This window comes from Rattus norvegicus, chromosome 15, assembly GCF_036323735.1.
Source record: "Rattus norvegicus strain BN/NHsdMcwi chromosome 15, GRCr8, whole genome shotgun sequence".
NCBI lineage: Eukaryota > Metazoa > Chordata > Mammalia > Rodentia > Muridae > Rattus > Rattus norvegicus.
In genome coordinates, this window is record NC_086033.1 from 34,671,338 (window position 1) to 34,691,613 (window position 20,276).

Consider the following 20,276-nt stretch of genomic DNA (forward strand, 5'->3'; position numbering starts at 1 on the left):
CTGAATGGCCTTTCCTTTAGTCTTTGCTCCAAACTTTGTCTCCATATCCCCTCCTATGAATATTTTTGTTCCCCCTTTTAAGGACTGAAGAATCCACTCTTTCGTAGTTCTTCTTCTTGAGCTTCATGTGGTCTATGGATTATCTAGCTTTTGGGCTAATATCCTCTTATCAGTGAATACATACCATGTGTTTTTTTCTGTGATTGGGTTACCTCACTCAGGATATTTTCTAGTTCCATCCATTTGCCTATGAATTTCATGAGGTTATTGTTTTTAATAGCTGAGTAGTACTCCATTGTGTAGATGTACCACATTTTCTGTATCCACTCCTCTGTTGAAAGACATCTGGTTTGTTTCCAGTTTCTGGCTATTATAAATAAGGCTGCTATGAACATGGTAGAGCATGTGTCCTTGTTATCGGTTGGAGCATCTTTTGGATGGTATAGCTGAGTTGCCAGGTAGTACAATGGCTAATTTTCTGAGGAACCTCCAGATTGATTTCCAGAGTGGTTGTACCAACTTGTAATCCCACCAACAAGGGAGGAGAGTTCCTTTCCCCTACATCCTTGCCAATATCTGCTGTCTCCTGAGTTTTTGATCTTAGCCATTCTGACTGGCGTGAGGTGGAATCTTAGGGTTGTTTTGATTTGCATTTCCCTGATGACTAACGATGTTGAACATTTCTTTAGGTGCTTCTCAACCATTCACTATTCCTCAGCTGAGAATTCTTTTTTTTTTTTAATCTTTATTAACTTGGGTATTTCTTATTTACATTTCAATTGTTATTCCCTTTCCTGGTTTCCGGGTCAACATCCTCCAAGCCCCTCCCCCTCCCCTTTTCTATGGGTGTTCCCCTCTCCATCCTCCCCCCATTATCGCCCTCCCCCCAACAATCATGTTCACTGGGGGTTCAGTCTTGGCAGGACCAAGAGCTTCCCCTTCCACTGGTTCTCTTACTAGGCTATTCATTGCTACCTATGAGGTTGGAGCCCAAGGTCAGTCCATGTATATATAGTCTTTGGGTAGTGGCTTAGTCCCTGGAAGCTCTGGTTGGTTAGCATTGTTGTTCATATGAGGTCTCAAGCTCATATGAGGTCCCTTCAAGCTCTTTCAGTCCTTTCTAAGATTCCTTCAACGGGGGTCCCATTCTCAGTTCAGTGGTTTGCTGCTGGTATTCACCTATGTATTTGCTGTATTCTGGGTGTGTCTCTCAGGAGAGACCTACATCCGGTCCCTGTCGGCCTGCACTTCTTTGCTTCATCCATCTTCTAGTTTGGTGGCTGTATATGTATGGGCCACATGTGGGGCACTGAATGGGTGTTCCTTCTGCCTCTGTTCTAAACTTTGCCTCCCTATTCCCTGCGAAGGGTATTCTTGTTCCCCTTTTAAAGAAGGAGTGAAGAATTTGCATTTTGGTCATCCTTCTTGAGTTTCATGTTTTCTGTGCATCTAGGGTACGAGCATTTGGGCTAATACCCACTTATTTGAGTGCATAACATGTGTGTTTTTCTGTGATTGGGTTACCTCACTCAGGATGATATTTTCCAGTTCCATCCATTTGCCTATGAATTTCATAAAGTCATTGTTTTTGATAGCTGAGTAATATTCCATTGTGTAGATGTACCACATTTTCTGTATTCCTTCCTCTGTTGAAGGGCATCTGGGTTCTTTCCAGCTTCTGGCTATTATAAATAAGGCTGCTATGAACATAGTAGAGCACGTGTCTTTTTTATATGTTGGGGCATCTTTTGGGTATATGCCCAAGGGAGGTATAGCTGGGTCCTCAGGTAGTTCAATGTCCAATTTTCTGAGGAACCTCCAGACTGATTTCCAGAGTGGTTGTACCAGTCTGCAATCCCACCAACAATGGAGGAGTGTTCCTCTTTCTCCACATCCTCGCCAGCATCTGCTGTCACCTGAGTTTTTGACCTTAGCCATTCTGACTGGCGTGAGGTGGAATCTCAGGGTTGTTTTGATTTGATGACTAAAGATGTTGAACATTTCTTTAGGTGTTTCTCAGCCATTCTGCATTCCTCAGCTGTGAATTCTTTGTTTAGTTCTGAACCCCATTTTTTAATAGGGTTATTTGTCTCCCTGCGGTCTAACTTCTTGAGTTCTTTGTATATTTTGGATATAAGGCCTCTATCAGATGTAGGATTGGTAAGGATCTTTTCCCAATCTGTTGGTTTCCATTCTGTGCTAATGATAGTGTTCTTTGCCTTACAGAAGCTTTGCAATTTTATGAGATCTCTTTTGTCGATTCTTGATCTAAGAGCATAAGCCATTTGGTATTCTATTCAGGAAATATACCCCAGTGCCCATGTGTTTGAGGCTCTACCCCACATTTTCTTCTATTAGTTTGAGTGTATCTGGTTTGATGTGGAGGTCCTTGATCCACTTGGACTTAAGCTTTGTACAGGGTGATAAGCATGGATCGATCTGCATTCTTCTACATGCTGACCTCCAGTTGAACCAGCACCATTGGTTGAAAATGCTGTCTTTTTTCCACTGGATGGTTTTGGCTCCTTTGTCAAAAATCAAGTGACCATAGGTGTGTGGGTTCATTTCTGGGTCTTCCATTCTGTTCCATTGATCTATCTGCCTGTCTCTGTACCAATACCACGCAGTTTTTTATCACTATTGCTCTGTAATACTGCTTGAGTTCAGGGATAGTGATTCCCCCCGAAGTTCTCTTATCGTTGAGGATAGTTTTCGCTATCCTTGGTTTTTTGTTATTCCAAATGAATTTGCAAATTGCTCTTTCTATCTCTATGAAGAATTGTGTTGGAATATTTAATGGGGTTTGCACTGAATCTGTAGATTGCTTTTGGTAAAAGGGCCATTTTTACTATATTAATCCTGCCAATCCATGAGTATGAGAGGTCTATACATCTTCTTCAATTTCTTTCTTCAGGGACTTGAAGTTCTTATCATACAGATCTTTCAGTTGCTTGGTTAGAGTCACACTACAGTATTTTATGTTATTTGTAATTATTATGAAGGGTGTCATTTCTCTAATTTCTTTCTCAGCCTGTTTATCCTTTGAGTAGAGGAAGTCTACTGATTTGTTTGAGTTAATTTTATACCCAGTCACTTTGTTGAAGTTGTTTATCAGGTTTAGGAGTTCTCTGGTAGAATTTTTGGAGTCACTTAAGTATGCTAACAAATCATCTTCAAATAGTGATATTTGACTTCTTCCTTTCCAATTTGTATCCCTTTGGCCTCCTTTCATTGTCTGATTGCTCTGGCTAGGACGTCAAGCAGTCTGTTGAGTAAGTAGGAGTAGGGAGAGAATGGGCAGCCTTATCTGGTTCCTGATTTTAGTGGGATTACTTAAGTTTCTCTTTATTTAGTTTAATGTTGGCTGCTGGTTTGCTGTATATTGCTTATGCTATGCTTAGGTATGGGCCTTGAATTTCTGATCTTTTCAAGACTTTTAACATGAAGCGTTGTTGAATTTTGTCAGATGCTTTCTAACGCTGTGGTCATGCTTTGAGTTTGTTTACATAGTGGATGGATTTCCGTATATCCCTGCATCCCTGAGATGAAGTGTACTTGATCATGATAGATGATCATTTTGATGTGTTTGTGGATTCGGTTTGCGAGAATTTTATTGAGTATTTTGGCATCAATGATCATAAGGGAAATTTGTCTGAGTTCTCTTTCTCTGTTGGGTCTTTGTGTGGTTTAGTTATAAGCATATTTGTGGCTTTATAGAAGGAATTGGGTAGTGATCCATCTGTTTCAATTTTGTGGAATAGTTTGGACAGTATTGGTATGAGGTCTTTAGTGAAGGTCTGATAGAATTCTGCACTGAACCCATCTGGACCTGGACTCTTTTTGGTTGGGAGACTTTTCATAACTGCTTCTATTTCTTTAGGAGTTATGGGACTGTTTAGATGGTTTATCTGATCCTGGTTTAACTTTGGAACCTGGTATCTGTCTAGAAAATTTTCCATTTTATCTAGATTTCTCCAGTTTTATTGAATACAGGCTTTTGTACTAGGATCTGATAATTTTTTTAATTTCCTCAGATTCTGTTGTTATGTCTCCCTTTGCATTTCTGATTTTGTTAACTTGGATATACTCTCTGTGCCCTCTGGTTAGTCTGGCTAAGGGTTTATCTATCTTGTTGGTTTTCTCAAAAGAACCAGCTTCTAATTTTTTTTGATTCTTTGTATAGTCCTTTTTGTTCCTACTTGTTTGATTTCAGCCCTGGGTTTGATTATTTCCTGCCATGTACTCCTCTTGGGTATCTTGTCTTCTTTTTGTTCTAGAGCTTTTAGGTGTGCTGTCAAGCTGCTAGTGTATGCTCTCTCCAGTTTCTCTTTGGAAGCACTCAGAGCCATGAGTTTTCCTCTTAGCACTGCATTCATTGTGTCCCATAAGTTTGGGTATGTTTGCATTAAATTCTAAAAAGTCTTTAACTTCTTTATTTCTTCCTTGATAAGTTATCATTGAATAGAGAATTGTTCAACTTCCATGTATATCTGGGCTTTCTGTTGGTTTTGTTGTTATTGAAGACCACCCTTAGTCTGTGGTGATTTGATAGGATGCATGGGATTATTTCAATCTTCTTGTATCTGTTGAGGCCTGATTTGTGACTGATTATATGGTCAGTTTTGGGGAAGGTACCATGAGGTCTGAGAAGAAGGTATATTCTTTTGTTTTAGGATGAAATGTTTTATAAATAATCTGTTTAATCCATTTGGCTCATAGTATCTGTCAGTTTCTCAATGTCTCTGTTTTGTTTCTGTTTCCATGATCTGTTCATTGATGAGAATGATTCCATGATCTGTCCATTGATGAGAGTGGAGTGTTGAAATCTCCCACTATTATTGTGTTAGATGCAATGTGTGCTTTGAGCTTTAGTAAGGTTTCTTTTATGAATGTAGGTGCCCTTGCATTTGGAGCATCGATATTCAGGATTAAGAGTTCATCTTGGTGGATTTTTCCTTTGATGAACATGAAGTGTCCTTCCTTATCTTTTTAGATAACTTTTGGTTGAAAATCGATTTTATTCCATATTAGAATGGTTACTTCAGCTTGTTTCTTTGGACCATTTGCTTGTAAAATTGCTTTCCAGCCTTTTACGCTGAGATAGTGTCTGTCTCTGTCACTGAGGTGTGTTTCCTGCATGAGCAAAATGCTGGATCCTCCTTCAGTATCTGTTAGTCTGTGTCTTTTTATTGGGGAATCAAGTCCATTGATGTTAAGAGATATTAAGAAATATTGGTTGTTGTTTCCTGTTATTTTCTTTGTTAGAGAAGGAATTATGTTTGTGTGTGTCTCTTCTTTTGGTGTCCTTGCAAGATTACTTTCTTGCTTTTTTAGGGTGTAGTTTCCCTCTTTGTGTTGGAGTTTTCCATCTATTATCCTTTGTAGTGCTGGATTTGTAGAAAGATATTGTGTAAATTTGGTTTTGTTATGGAATATCTTGGTTTCTCCATCTATGTTAATTGAGAGTTTTGCTGGATATAGTAACCTGGGCTGGCGTTTGTGTTCTGTTAGGGTCTGTATGTCATCTGCCCCCAGGTTCTTCTGGCTTTCATAGTCTCTGGTGAGAAGTTTGGTATAATTTTGATAGGTCTGCCCTTATATGTTACTTAACCTTTTTCTCTTACTGCTTTTTAATATTCTTTCTTTATTTTGTGCATTTAGTGTTTTGACTATTATGTGACAGGAGGAATTTCTTTTCTGGTCCAATCTGTTTGGAGTTCTGTAGGCTTCTTGTATGTTTATGGGCACCTCTTTCTTTAGGTTAGGGAAATTTTCTTCTATAATTTTGTTGAAGATATTTACTGTCCCTTTAAGTTGGGGGTCCTCACTCTCTTCTATACCTATTATCCTTAGGTTTGATCTTCTCATTGAATCCTGGATTTCCTGTATGTTTTGGGTTAGGAGCTTTTTGCATTTTACATTTTCTTTGACGGTTGTGTTGATGATTTCTATGGAATCTCTGCCCCTGAGATTCTCTCTTGTATTCTGTTGGTGATGCTTACATCTTTGACTCCTGGTCAGGCAGAAACCAGAAGCATCCTGTCCCAGACTTCTCCTGCCTTTGTGGGACACCTGGTGGGTAGCCTGGAGCAGAAGAATTGGTCTTACCTCTGCTCTGAGGTGTGTCAGTGCTCCTGGTGATTGGCTTTCAGCTCTGGGCACAGGCAGAAACCAGAAGGCTGGTTTGTCTTTTAAATGGTGACTTGAGGCCTGTCTTGATTACTTCCTTCAACAAAGCCATATCTCCTAATTCTCCCCCAAACAGTTTTATCAACTGGGGACCAAGCATTCAATCAATATTACGGTGTCTGCTGTGGTTAGGACAAAACGGCAACCAACAGATTGGGAAAAGATCTTTACCAATCCTACAACAGATAGAGGCCTTATTTCCAAAATATACAAAGAACTCAAGAAGTTAGACCGCAGGGAAACAAATAACCCTATTAAAAAATGGGGTTCAGAGCTAAACAAAGAATTCACAGCTGAGGAATGCCGAATGGCTGAGAAACACCTAAAGAAATGTTCAACATCTTTAGTCATAAGGGAAATGCAAATCAAAACAACCCTGAGATTTCACCTCACACCAGTGAGAATGGCTAAGATCAAAAACTCAGGTGACAGCAGATGCTGGCGAGGATGCGGAGAAAGAGGAACACTCCTCCACTGTTGGTGGGATTGCAGACTGGTAAAACCATTCTGGAAATCAGTCTGGAGGTTCCTCAGAAAATTGGACATTGAACTGCCTGAGGATCAAGCTATACCTCTCTTGGGCATATACCCAAAAGATGTCTCAACATATAAAAGAGACACGTGCTCCACTATGTTCATCGCAGCCTTATTTATAATAGCCAGAAACTGGAAAGAACCCAGATGCCCTTCAACAGAGGAATGGATACAGAAAATGTGGTACATATACACAATGGAATATTACTCAGCTATCAAAAACAACGAGTTTATGAAATTCGTAGGCAAATGGTTGGAACTGGAAAATATCATCCTGAGTGAGCTAACCCAATCACAGAAAGACATACATGGTATGCACTCATTGATAAGTGGCTATTAGCCCAAATGCTTGAATTACCCTAGATCCCTAGAACAAACGAAACTCAAGACGGATGATCAAAATGTGAATGCTTCACTCCTTCTTTAAATGAGGAAAAAGAATACCCTTGGCAGGGAAGGGAGAGGCAAAGATTAAAACAGAGACTGAAGGAACACCCATTCAGAGCCTGCCTCACAGGTGGCCCATACATATACAGCCACCCAATTAGACAAGATGGATGAAGCAAAGAAGTGCAGACCGACAGGAGCCGGATGTAGATCGCTCCTGAGAGACACAGCCAGAATACAGCAAATATAGAGGCGAATGCCAGCAGCAAACCACTGAACTGAGAATAGGTCCCCTATTGAAGGAATCAGAGAAAGAACTGGAAGAGCTTGAAGGGGCTCGAGACCCCAAAAGTACAACAATGCCAAGCAACCAGAGCTTCCAGGGACTAAGCCACTACCTAAAGACTATACATGGACTGACCCTGGACTCTGACCCCATAGGTAGCAATGAATATCCTAGTAAGAGCACCAGTGGAAGGGGAAGCCCTGGGTCCTGCTAAGACTGAACCCCCAGTGAACTAGTCTATGGGGGGAGGGCGGCAATGGGGGGAGGGTTGGGAGGGGAACACCCATAAGGAAGGGGAGGGGGGAGGGGGATGTTTGCCCGGAAACCGGGAAAGGGAATAACACTCGAAATGTATATAAGAAATACTCAAGTTAATAAAAAAAAAAAAAAAAATATTACGGTGTCTGTTATAAGACCCCCTGGCCAATACCACTTACAGAAGAGTTTATTTGGGACTTAATAGTTTCAAAGCATTGGAATCCATGACTATCATGGTAGAGAGCATGGCACAGGCAGGCCTGGCACTGGAACAGTAGCTGGTAACTGGAAACATAACTATGAAACAGAGAGAGCATAATAGGGATGGCATGGACCTTTGAAACCTCAAAACCCACCCCTACTGACATAGCCCCTTCAACAAAGCCACACCTCCTAATTCTTCCCAAATAGTTCTACCAACTTGGGACCAAGCATTCAAATATATAAGCATATGGGGGTATTCTCATTCAAACCACCACAGGTGCATTTGCACATAAGGTCATTTTTGAGGAAGGTGTGCAGTTATTCATGGTTCTTTTTCTAGTTGTTTGGATTACTGGTTTTTTTTCCTTTCTCTTACTAGAATTGCTGCATTACTGTATTAGACATAATGGATCCCTTCCTAGATTTCCTGTGTTATATAACATGTTCTGTGATTTTGAAACCTCTCATGAACTTGAGTTCCAACTATAGAAAATATTTCTCAAATTAGACAAAGTATTTTCAGTTCTTGTTGCTAAAGAGTTCATAAAGGAGGCAGTGTGGTTCAGTGGTAGAACATTTGCCTAAGGTGCTTGCATAACAGCCAGGGTGTCACCTTGGCAACACTCACTCATACAAAGGCCATCCATTTGTTTTGTGGGCCTTTAAGGGTGGTTAACTCTTCCTGAGGCTTAATGAGTTTAGAAACTCATTTTAGCATGACTGGTTTGTTTTTGTTACTGGGTTTTTGTTTGTTTTGGTTTTGGTGTTTTGAGGTTTGGGGTTTGTTTTTTTTTTTTAGAAATTATAATTGCTTACCTTTTATGGTTTTTTCTATGTCATGTTTTAATAATGTGCTTTAAATATGAATTCTTGCCCAGGTTGTCCAGAGCTAGTTTTTGTAAGTCATGTCACACATCCTTGCCACTTCTATGTGCGAAAATATTCACAAATAAAAGATGCAGCCATGTTGGAGAAGAAGATGAAGCAGGTGTGCAGTAAGAGCTTGCACCTCGATCCCTCCGACACTCTGGAGCTGGGTGAGGCTTCCTCTGGACCGCGCAGAGCCGTTGTTTAAGAACTGTAATATTTGACCATTGGCCAAGCTGTATAGACTTGCTAAAAGATTTTTTTCTTTGTATAATATTCATGCGAACATTTTGGAATTCTTTAACATAAATTATTTAGGCAGGTTAGCTAACTATTAAAATCAATGTTAATACATGTTTGGAGTATAACAACTCCATTATGGAGTAAATTACTTTTCAAATAACAAAGCCCAAAGCACCCTCTTCAGAATGAAGTATGTTGAGAGGACAGGTTCTAGCTTACTGCAGTTCTCTGACTCACTGTGGTTTGAGCTAGACTTGCAGCCTCTCTTTGTTCTGTTGACACAGGCAAGACATTAACCCTTTCCTGCCCATCATCCAGACCACAGCCAGTGTTCTATAACATGACAGGCTTTACAAGAGAGAAGAAGAAATATATTAGTATATTAGTATACATAGGAGCTATAGAAAGTATGAAATGCAAAGAAAAGGCTAGATGGTTGAAGCCTAACCGTGCTGTAGAGAAGAAAGAACCAGGGTAGAAGAGAAGGAAGCTAGAGCCAGTAGTAAATTATTGCAAACAAAGTGTGTCTTATGCAGTGACAGCCTTCAGGTAATCTCTGACCTCAGAACAGATGAAGCACATGTTTCAGCTGTGTGGTGACTTTCTTACTGTCTTTTTTTCTGATGATTAATTTTTTTCTGGTTTTCTGACAATTGTTAGGGAGTTTAAGAGAGTCCTGTTCTTTTGGAAGTTCTCTTAGATAAGGAGCTTTGGGGAGGTTGACCTCAGTTTTGCTCAAGGGAAAATCCCAGGGAGGATTAGAAAGGTCTTGGGCCTGGCAGTTCATTTTGCTTAGTATGCCAAAATGACACATTTGACATACCATTTTCTGAGCCACATATCTCAATTTCCTACAGCAAAAGAACCAGCTCCATGTCAGGTGTAGTGGCATGTACTTTACATCCCAGGACTGAGGAGGTAGAGGCAGACAGATCTCTGTGAGAGTTGGAGGCCAGCCTGGTCTACATAGTTCCAGGACAGCCAGAACTATATAGTGAGACCTTGTCTCAAAACACTAACAACAGGGGTTAGGGATTTAACTCAGTGATAGAGCATTACACTAGCAAGCGCAAGGCCCTGGGTTTGGCCTCAGCTCCAGGAAAAAAAAAAAAAACCACTAACAACAAAAACAAGTCTATAGTATTATTGTGGAGAACAAGTGTGTTTGAGTACAAAAGGCTAAGAACATTGACAGCTCATAGGATATGTTCATATTCAGGCTTCTTAATCTTTTTTCATGGGCATTAATTTGAACTAAGTCCTTAGTTTATCCTCTCTTTTTCTAAATTGCACTGTTAATTAATTTTGGAATTTTTATATACTACTACTCATTGTATCTTAATTCTAACTCATATTTACCAAGAGAATGGATGCATCGTGTAAGTTAACAGTGATCTAGTGATCTGTGAAAGACCATCCTTTATTTCGTGATGGCAAGACAATCTCATTTGCCTGTGCTAATGTGGTTTGTGAAGCAAAGCTCCTCACTGAGTAACAGCTTATACTTTATGTTTTTAGCCTCTCAATTAGCTTTTAAGTTTTTGAAGTAAAGAAACTGCCACAATATATTGCCTTTTATTTTCGCAGCACTTGACAGTACTGTATAATTAGTATATCAATGAAATACAATTTCTTAGTTGGAAAACTAAGATACATATTTTAAGCTAGAGCTTTACTGGATTCTTTATTCATAAATGCTAATGATTTGTCTCTCTCATTATGTAGGTGCAAGAATATTTGTCAACAGTATTAAGAATAGAATGTGGTGTCGAGGAATTATCACTGAAATAATTCCAACAAAAACCAAAAATGTTAGAAAACCATGTAGTCCAACCAAATTCTCAGTCTGTGAAATTTCACTAATACAGATATTCATGGTAGATTTTGGAAATTCTGAAGTCCTGATCATCACGGGGTATGAATCTTTGTGACTGTTGTGTTCTTGGCCTGCTTAGAAACATTTATGGGAAAGAGGATTAAAGGAAGGAAGGAGGTGACTAATAGTTGAAGAGCTACCATCCTTCCCTTCTAAGGCCTCTGCTCTACTGTTGTATATTTGCCTTACAAATTAAGTTAAATGTTGTCCTTTATCAGTATTACTAGAAGATAAACTTGGAAAAGAGGTTTTGCTGTGCTCTAGATTGCACATCTTACGTTGTTTCAGAGCAGGGGCAAATGTAGCTGACGGTTTTAAATAAGGTACTACTAATATTTAGCTATTAGTTATTGGGTAAATTTTTTAATCTTGCTGATATAAATTTATTAAAGGATGCTTAAGTGTCATGCTGTCTGACTCTCTATAGGTATCCAAAACTCTGTTTCAAGTTTTGGAAAAAGAAGCTGAAACGATTTTGTATTGAGAGCCATTATTGTCTGTCACATGGTTACTTTATTAATGATCACAGCTTTCTGAGTATATGCATTATCCTTGTTAAGTTCAAACTAAGTGAGTTTGTGAAAGTTTAAATAAAGTCAGCCAAGGTTTACTTCTATGTAGTAAGACTGTCTGCTTATGGATTAATAAAATTATTAATAAAAAGTATTAAATTTAAAATCTATATTTCTACAAGATTTAACAAGGTAGTTATCCGTAAACATATATACCTTGTAAATAATAAAAGGAATTCAAAGATAGAAATATTAGTTTTTTATCTTTCTTGACATGAGGTCTTTCTATGCAGCCCTGGCTGACCTGAAACTGACTATATAGACCAGGTTGGCTTCAGACCAGCACAGATCCATCAACATCTCCCTCTGCCCCTCTGCCCCTCTGCCCCTCTGCCTCCTTGCTCTGAGATTAAAAGCATGCATGCTCACACCCAGTAAAGCATTGTTCTCAATATTACTTTTTCCTAGAGTTGGTGACACACATGTGGGACCAGAGCATGTTGGTGAGCAGCATATTACACTAAGTGACTTCTGTCTGCTTGTAAGGAAGTCGGAACCATATAGTGAAGAACTGTTGAAAGACATCCCACATTTAGCACACCTGTGCTCCTTGAAAGACATCGTTCCATACAATTCAGTAAGTGAGATAGAGAGCCATTCTCCCCCGAAGGCCTTGGAGTGTCAGTTGTGTTGCCAGTGAAGTCGCTGAGTTTGTCTGATTAACAGAACCAGTTAATCTTGACAAACACATTCTGTTTATAAACTATTAGTGCCAATAAAAGGTGCCATAAGCCTCAGCTTCTGTAAGTGAAAATGTTTGTAATGAACATTTGAGTTCAAGAAAGTTCATATGAACATAATAAATATTCAAGCAAAATACCACATTTTAGAGTCAATTTTGTAGAAAGTAATCAGTTAGAAAATGGGGTGGCATCTATTTCTATATATCCCCCTTCTCTGTATTTTATTCATGGCTCATGTTTTAGAATTATGAATCTTTTCACCAAGAAGTGCTAGGGGACTAGAATCATATATGCAGTCTAGGTGAGATTGCTGTGTTAGGAGGTCTGTGAAAGCAGGAGCGGGTGCTTTTGTTTGTCACCATTCACAGCACTTAGCAGCTCTCTTCTGCTGCACTGTAGATAGGGACAGATGGTGGGCAGAACAGACGAACGGACTCTTTAAGTAAGCGAGGCTGGACGATGGCCCAGTGGTTAAAGCACTTGCCGAGAACCCGAGTTCAGTGTCGAGCAACACATCAGACAACTGTTTTGGTTTTGGGTTTTGGTTTTTTTGGGGTTTGTTTGTTTGTTTGTTTGTTTGTTTTGTTTGAAATAGAATTTCATGTGGCCTACACTGACCCCAATTAGCCAGTATGACTTCTGCCTCTACCTTCTGAAACTAGGGTTATAGAGTTTGTCCTAGTTTGATTGATCTCTGTTGCTGTAGTAAAACACTGGCCAAAAGGGTTTCTTTGTCTTGTACTTCCAGTTCTCAGTTGTCATTGAGGGAATTCAGGGAGGAGCTCCAGGCCAGAACCTGAATGTAGGCCTGCTTGCTCTTCAGTCAGCATTACCTCTGACTAGAGAACTCACTCAGGCCAGGGAGAGCCTGAGGCCGGAGCCGGACGGACGGTGCTGATGCTCTTTGCTAGCTGGTTCCCTCACAGGCTCAGGGTTCGCCAACTCTCCTGAGCAGCCCAGGACCACCCGCCTGGCAGCAGTGCTGACCACAGCATTTGGTCCTCCTGCAGTAATTAAAAACCAAGACAATATTTATACGCATGCTCTCAGACCGACCTGTTCAGGTAACCTGAACTGAAGACTAGGGTGTGTCACGTAGACGACACTAATCAGGATGGAGACATGAGCACTCCTGGTTAATGTGGTCCGCATTATACTGCGAACTGAGCTACATCCCCAGCACCAAATTCTATCTCTTTTGTGTCCATTATTTAGTTTCTGTTGTACTGGGACAGTATTGTAGTCTTAAAGTATACATTCAGAATTGCCTTTTGAAATTCTGTAATTTAAGTGGAAAAGTCATATGCAACATACTTTTAAGTCATTATAATTTTCATTAATACTCGTTTTTAGCCAGGTGTGGTAATGTACATCTTTAATCCTAGCACTTGGGAGGCAAAGGCAAGTAGATTGCTATGAATTCAAGGCCAGCCTAGTCTACAAATCGAGTTCCAGGACAGCCAGGACTGTTCTACAGTGAATAGAACTGTCTTGGAAAACATAGATACACACACATATATACATACATATACACACACATATATACATATATATATAATTTTTAGATGTCCTTACCTTATATAATATGTATGAATGTTTTGCCTCCATGTCAGTAAGCATGTACCTGATGTCTGTGAAGGTGCCAGAGCCCCCTGGAACTAGAGTTACAAATGGTTATGACCCACCATCTGGGTGCTAAGAATCTTACCCCAATTGTAAGAGCAGCAAGCGTTCCATCCACACCACTGAGCCATTTCAATTTTCATGCTCTTCTAGAGTGACAAGCTTACAGGTATCTTAAGGTTGCATCCATATATTGTAGCATGCCTACATTGAACATATACAGACTGCTCTTGGTTTATGGCCTCAGCTCATTCCTAAATGCATAGGACTGGTTCAGTGCCTTTAAGTTGCAGGCCAGCTGATATACACACACTAACATTAAAGCTAATTATAAGTACTAACCACTTTAAAACTTTATTTTTCCCATAGAGTGAGGGCTGGGAAAAGGAGGCAAAAGTGGAATTTTTGAAAATGGTAAATAAGAAGGCTGTGTTAATGAAAGTTTTTGGAGAAGAAGATGATATCCTTATTGTAGATCTGCAGAAACCGCCAACAAATAAAATCAGCAGTGATATGCCTGTGTCTCTCAGAGATGCATTGGTTTTTATGGAACTAGCAAGGTAAGTAACTTGTTAAACTTAAATATTCAAGATTGAAGTTCTACAGGCTGGAGGATGGCTCAGGAGTTAGAGCACTGGTTGTTCTTGTAGAACACAAGTTTGGTTTCCAGTGCCACCCTCTATTCTCCTCAGACAACAGACACACGTGTGGCACGGATATTTACATGCAGGAAAAATATTTAGAAATACAGAGTAAAAGTAAATCTCTTTTGAAAGACTATAGCTATAAATAGGAAAAGAGAATTTGGAGGTTTTGTTGTTTTTATTTTGTATTTGAGACAGGGTTTCTCTTTGTGTAGCCCTGGTTGTCCTGGAACTCACTCAATAGACCAGAGTGACCCCAAATGTAGAGATCTACCTGACTCTGCTCCCAAATTCTGGGGTTAAAGATGTGTGCCACCGGGGTTGGGGATTTAGCTTAGTGGTAGAGCGCTTGCCTAGGAAGCGCAAGGCCCTGGGTTCGGTCCCCAGCTCCGAAAAAAAGAACCAAAAAAAAAAAAAAGATGTGTGCCACCACTGCCCAGTGAGAAGAAGAGTTGTAAAAATAATGGAATCTGGCCTGGGGATGTAGCTCACTTGTAGAGTGCCTGCCTGGCATGTGTAAAGCCTGGATTCAACCCCTAGCACGGTTGGAACCAGGCATGCACATTCCCGTAATCCTTGTACTCAGGGGGAAAGGCAGGAAGATTAGAAATACAAGGTCATCCTTGGCTGGATAGCAGGTTCAAAGCCAGGCTTGTCTATATGACACTTTGTTGTGAATGGTGATGATAAAAATTATAGGCTTGTGCTAGAGAGATTGCTCAGTGGTTAGGAACGTGTGCTGTTTTTATAGAAGACCCTGGTTCAGTTGCCAGCACCCACATGGTGGCTCAAAACCATCTGTAACTACATTCCAGGGTACCTGACTCTTTTCTTCTGGTGCCTGAGGACACCAGACATGCATTGTGTTGTATACACATGGATATAGACAAAACATTCATACACATAAAATCTAAAAATTATCATAAATGAGCTTTATCATGTCCTTGGTGGTTTCAAAACATTGTTGTCATGTTATCTAAGTATAGTTGTATATGAAAATTAAATTTAGTTTGCTTTTAGAAATAAAAAGTCATGGCAACTTTAAATAGAAGACTGAGGGAAATGGGTCAGTGGATAAAGTGCTTGCCACACCCATACTCAAGGGACTGAATTCTGATGCCCAGACCCAGAATAAAATAACCTCACAACACAAGCATCTAACCTCACTGCTCCTAGGGTGGGGTGGGAGGCAAAAGCAGTAGAACCTAGAGAAGCTCCACAGGCCAGCTAGCCTGACATACAGGGAAGAGGAAAGGAAATCTTATGTGAAACAAGGTGGAAAGCTAAGACCTGTACCTGAGGTTAAACTGTGACCTCCACTCATGTGCCATGAGCACCTTAATTTTCACACATATGCTACACACATTAGGGTAATTTGAAAATGTGTATAATTACTAAACATATTTGAAGTCCTGTAGGTTTCATAAAAAGCTATTACAGTTCCAGGAATTGTAATTTAGCTGTTTCTGACTTACATTATGTAGCCTTTGGAATGAGTTCATATCACTAAGTGATCCTAAGGTGACTTAAGTAGCTATGGAGACAGCAGAAGGTCCTAGCTAGTCTTATGTGACTCCAGAAATGGCCCACGTCGGTTTCCTTTAGAAAAGTAAAGGTAGAGCATTGAGAGTAGAAAGGGCCACAAAGATTCAACTGGTCTCCCCTCAGCACTACCATGGTCCACAGCAACCATGACATACATACCTCTGACCAGTTTCAGCTCCAGAGTGCTCTGGTACAAACTGGAGGGTTTATTACAGGGCTCCTATTCGTCCTGGCCTCCTAGGTAGAAACCATACCAAGTTGTAAGTTAGAGAAACATTGAAGATGGCATACTTTGGTAAATAAGTCAGTGTTGCACAAGCTTAAAACCTTCATAAGAATGAGTTAGCTTATTATGCTTTTAATTAGGTTTAGGTCACAATCACTGAGAAGTCACGGTGAAAACAATACAGCTTTATGCTATCGCCCACCCGCTTTGCCTGAAGAGATGACAGAAGTTTCAGTCATGGTTTGCCATATCAACAGCCCTACTGACTTCTATCTTCAGTTGGTAAGTGTGTACTTTCTTTAAAAGATTGTTTCATGTGGAAATGTGTAGCATAATGAATAAAGCTTAGTCAAGTCTTCTGTATATTTAAATTTCTTAGAAGCTGTAGCTATAAAAGGAAGTTCACAAGACTTACGGCAAAATAAAAATCTTCTACCAGTTAGTCAGTAATGGTAGAAAGGATAAGTATGTCCTTGTGTACGAGTGTCTCTTGCTTCCTCGTAGACAAGAGATTAGCAAAGCTAGTATCTAAGAACCATTATTACTAACTTCAAAGTGGAGTAAGCCTTCTGAGACTGAGACTGAATGTGTGGTTGATAAAGTAGTTTAGAGATCTAGTATAACAGCAGGCTTGTCATTGGCCTCTCACTGTGTTATATGAATTAGCTCATATATAAACCACATTCTCTCTGCGAAGTGATCACTAATGTCACAGAACTACTGTGGTTGGGGCTGAAGAACAACTCAGAGTTTAAGAGTACTGGGTGGTCCCACATGTTGACTCACTGCTGCCTGTAATTTCATTTCCATGGGATCTAATGCCCTCTTCTGGCCTTCCGTGGTATTACACATGCAAGTGGTACACAAGCATGCATGCAGGCAAAACACTTAGACACACGCAAATGCTGTGATAAAGATGCTACTGCCTCTGTTAGGTGGAGTCTGACCACATGGATAAAGCATCTTTTCGATAACCAATGGCTCTGAGTGCATACATCCGGGCTTGCACTGGGCCATGTTGCTTCAGAGCCTGTCACCTCCAATACAGCACCATCCTTTCTGGTTGCCTGAGTGATTAACGAAAGCTCATAACTTTGTAATAAACAGGACATGCATTTCTTTTTCTCCCAGTGCCTTTATGTTTTGGTAGATATGCATAATGTTCATTTACCATTTTAACATTTTTAATTATATTTTTTGAGAACTTCATAATTATTATATTTATACCATTTCCATTCCTCTCTCTTCCCACTCCTACTCATCCCTCGGTCTCCCGTGCCTTCTGAAATTCATGACCTCTTCTTATTTAATTGTTGTTACACACAAAAATACAGCCTGCCAAGTCCACTTGGTGGTGTTATATGTGTGAGATTTTATGAGTGCAGCTTGCCCCTCATATACTAGAAGGCACTATGTCAGGGCCGGTACCCAAGTCCTCTGTCTCTTACAATATTTCTGATTCCTCTTACACAATGTCCTCTGAACACTAGGTATAGGGATGATGTCGTAGGTATATTATCAATTGAAAGGTTGTTTGGAAAAACCATAGGAAAACATATTTTTGTTATTTTATATGTACAGGGATATATATAATTTGAATGAATTTATGCCACTTGGAATGAAAATATTCCTCTAAGAGCTATAAACTGTCTTAACAAAAATCCCAGTACTATGCATAGGAAACCTCCTTGGAGTTGTTGGTCAGGACTATAAGACAACCCTGTTTCAAAGAAAAGGGGATTTGTGAATTTACTGTATTCTTAAATAAAATAGGTTTCATTTATTAAACTTTAGGCTATTTGGTATGATCTGAACGTATTGTTTCTGAAGTTCCTTTACTTCCCTCTACCCTAATAAAGGACATTTGATTAGTTCTCCAAATGCCAGTCTTTAATGTTAAGAAATTCTGTTTCTTTGAGGCAAGATCTTGCTATTTGTCCTTGGCTGTCCTGGAACTCAGTACATGGACCAGGCTGGCCTCAAACTCATAGAGATCTGCCTGCCTCTGCTTCCTGAGTGCTGGGATTACAGGTGCACACCAACCCTGTTGCATTTTAGCTTGAGGGAATTACCAATTTATTTTAAAACTGCTAGGTAAATGATAAGGAAGTAGATATGTGTAACATCAAAGCTATCAGACTAATTAGTGAGCACAAGAAAAGATACTGCTGTTCGATAGGAGACATCAGAGTCACAGTCACAATTATGCATTAATGTTAGCGTTCTGGTAGTGTCTCTCTCTTCAGTATTGTATCTTCCAGTGTGTTAGAGAATTGTGAGTCACACAAAATCACCAGCAAAAGGTTAGCAAAACAGGGCTGGCTGCAGGATAACCAACCCTGTGGCTGTAGTGACTTTGCAGGAAGTACAGCAAGTACACGCTGCTCAGAGGAGGAATAGTAGTAGTACAGGAGTGCTGGCAAGATGGCTCGCTCACCACAGCAGACAGCCCGAGACGGGTCCAGGAAGCCACATGATAAAACCTGAGACCTGACCTCTGCAAGCTGTCCAGCTCCACAGGGTTGGTATAAGGATGCGGCCACATGAACCCAGAAGGTGGAAAATTCTGTGGAAAAAGAGGCTTTGATGTTTTGGTTTGTTCTGTAATCGTGCACATGTGTATATCAGAGGACAACTTGCCAAAATTGGTGCTCTCCCACAACCGTGTGGATTCCAGAAAACTCAGGTTGACAGCAAGGTTTCAGGCTTGTCAGACAGCACCTCTGCCTACCAAGCCATCTCACTGGTCCAGAAGAGGGTTTATTTTTTTAAGATTCATTTTTTATTATTTTAATTTTGTAAGTACAAGTGATGGGGGAGGCCAGAGACTATAGATCCTTCTGGGGCTGGAAGTTGAGGTGATTGTGAGCCACTTGACATGATTGCTGGGACAGAACGTGGGGCCTCTACAAGAGCAAATGCACTCTTAACCACTGAGCCATCTGTCCAATTCCGACTCTGAAAAGGTTATTTTGAAAAGATGGCTGTGCTAACTTACAGTTAGCTTATGAATTCTAGAGATAGAAGCAGAAAAATAATATAATCTTGGCTTGCATAATCATTCCGATGAGTTAGCGAAAACTAAATATTACTTTGAAACATTTACTGAAGCAAAATGAGAGCTGTTGGGAGAATGGTGGTCATGAAATTGTGCATTCAGTGGGCTGGAGGGGTGGCTCAGTTGCTAAGAGCATTGGCTGCTTTCCAGAGGACCTGGGTTTCTTTTCCAGCACCTACCTCCATAGTGGCCCACAACCATCTGGAACACTAATTCCAGGAGAGTCTAATGCCCTCTTCTGTCCCCATAGGTATCATGCCTGCACATGGTGACAGACATACATACAAGCACATACCCATGCACATAAAGTAAGAATAAATCTTTACACTTTATATATAGAATGACTATGTTTTCTAAACACTAAAGTTTAGAGTATATGTGTACACAGACATACTCTAGATGAATGTACAGTAAGTTACCCGTTGAATGGGATTTTAGTTTTGTGTAAATCTACACATACTAATTTTATACTGATTCTGAATGAAATAGGTCCAAAATAAACCTATATAACACCCAATTAATCTATATCTAGTATCAGCTTTTTAATGTTTATGAATTTCTGAGCAGTATTTATAATAAATTCAACATTCGAACTTCCATTTTCTATTAAGCTACAGTGTCATGTCCCTTTCTTCCTCAGATGGAGAACCTGGACTTTTTATCTCTTTTAAAAACAATTGAGGAATTCTATAAAGGTGAAGATGGAGAAAATCTGGAAATCCTTTGTCCTCTTCAGAATCAAGCCTGTGTAGCTAAATTTGAAGATGGAATTTGGTATCGTGCAAAAGTGATCGGTAGGAACGTGCATGTTATTTCCACAGGGAAATGTGCATCACCATCTGAACCGTTAGGAAGTAAATCATGGAGGTGTTACCTGCCCTTACCAAGTGCCCTGTCATTTGTCTTTAGAAGGCATGGTAACTTTAGAAGGTCCGGCTACTTGAATTTGATTTTCTTGATTAGAAATGGTTGACACTGGGACACTGGCGAGAAAACCAATAGAGGGTGAGAGCAGCAAAGCCCATTCTGAACGTTGGCTGCCTCTGCCCTCATCTGTTTCTTGCTGTTTTTTATTAGCTTG

At 40.0% G+C, this 20,276-nt stretch overlaps 1 protein-coding gene across 3 annotated transcripts in view; it reads left to right on the top strand.

Moving 5' to 3' along the window:
* The window catches only part of Rnf17 (ring finger protein 17), a 138,211-nt gene that overhangs the window by 67,890 nt on the left and 50,045 nt on the right, over positions 1–20,276 (top strand). For all 3 annotated transcript variants that reach the window (XM_039093305.2, XM_039093306.2, NM_001191685.1), the window contains exons 12-17: positions 8,737–8,895; positions 10,694–10,883; positions 11,825–11,993; positions 14,092–14,282; positions 16,278–16,419; positions 19,836–19,989. In XM_039093305.2, coding sequence (XP_038949233.1) covers positions 8,737–8,895; positions 10,694–10,883; positions 11,825–11,993; positions 14,092–14,282; positions 16,278–16,419; positions 19,836–19,989 — 1,005 coding nt within the window. The remainder of the gene's footprint in view (positions 1–8,736; positions 8,896–10,693; positions 10,884–11,824; positions 11,994–14,091; positions 14,283–16,277; positions 16,420–19,835; positions 19,990–20,276) is intronic.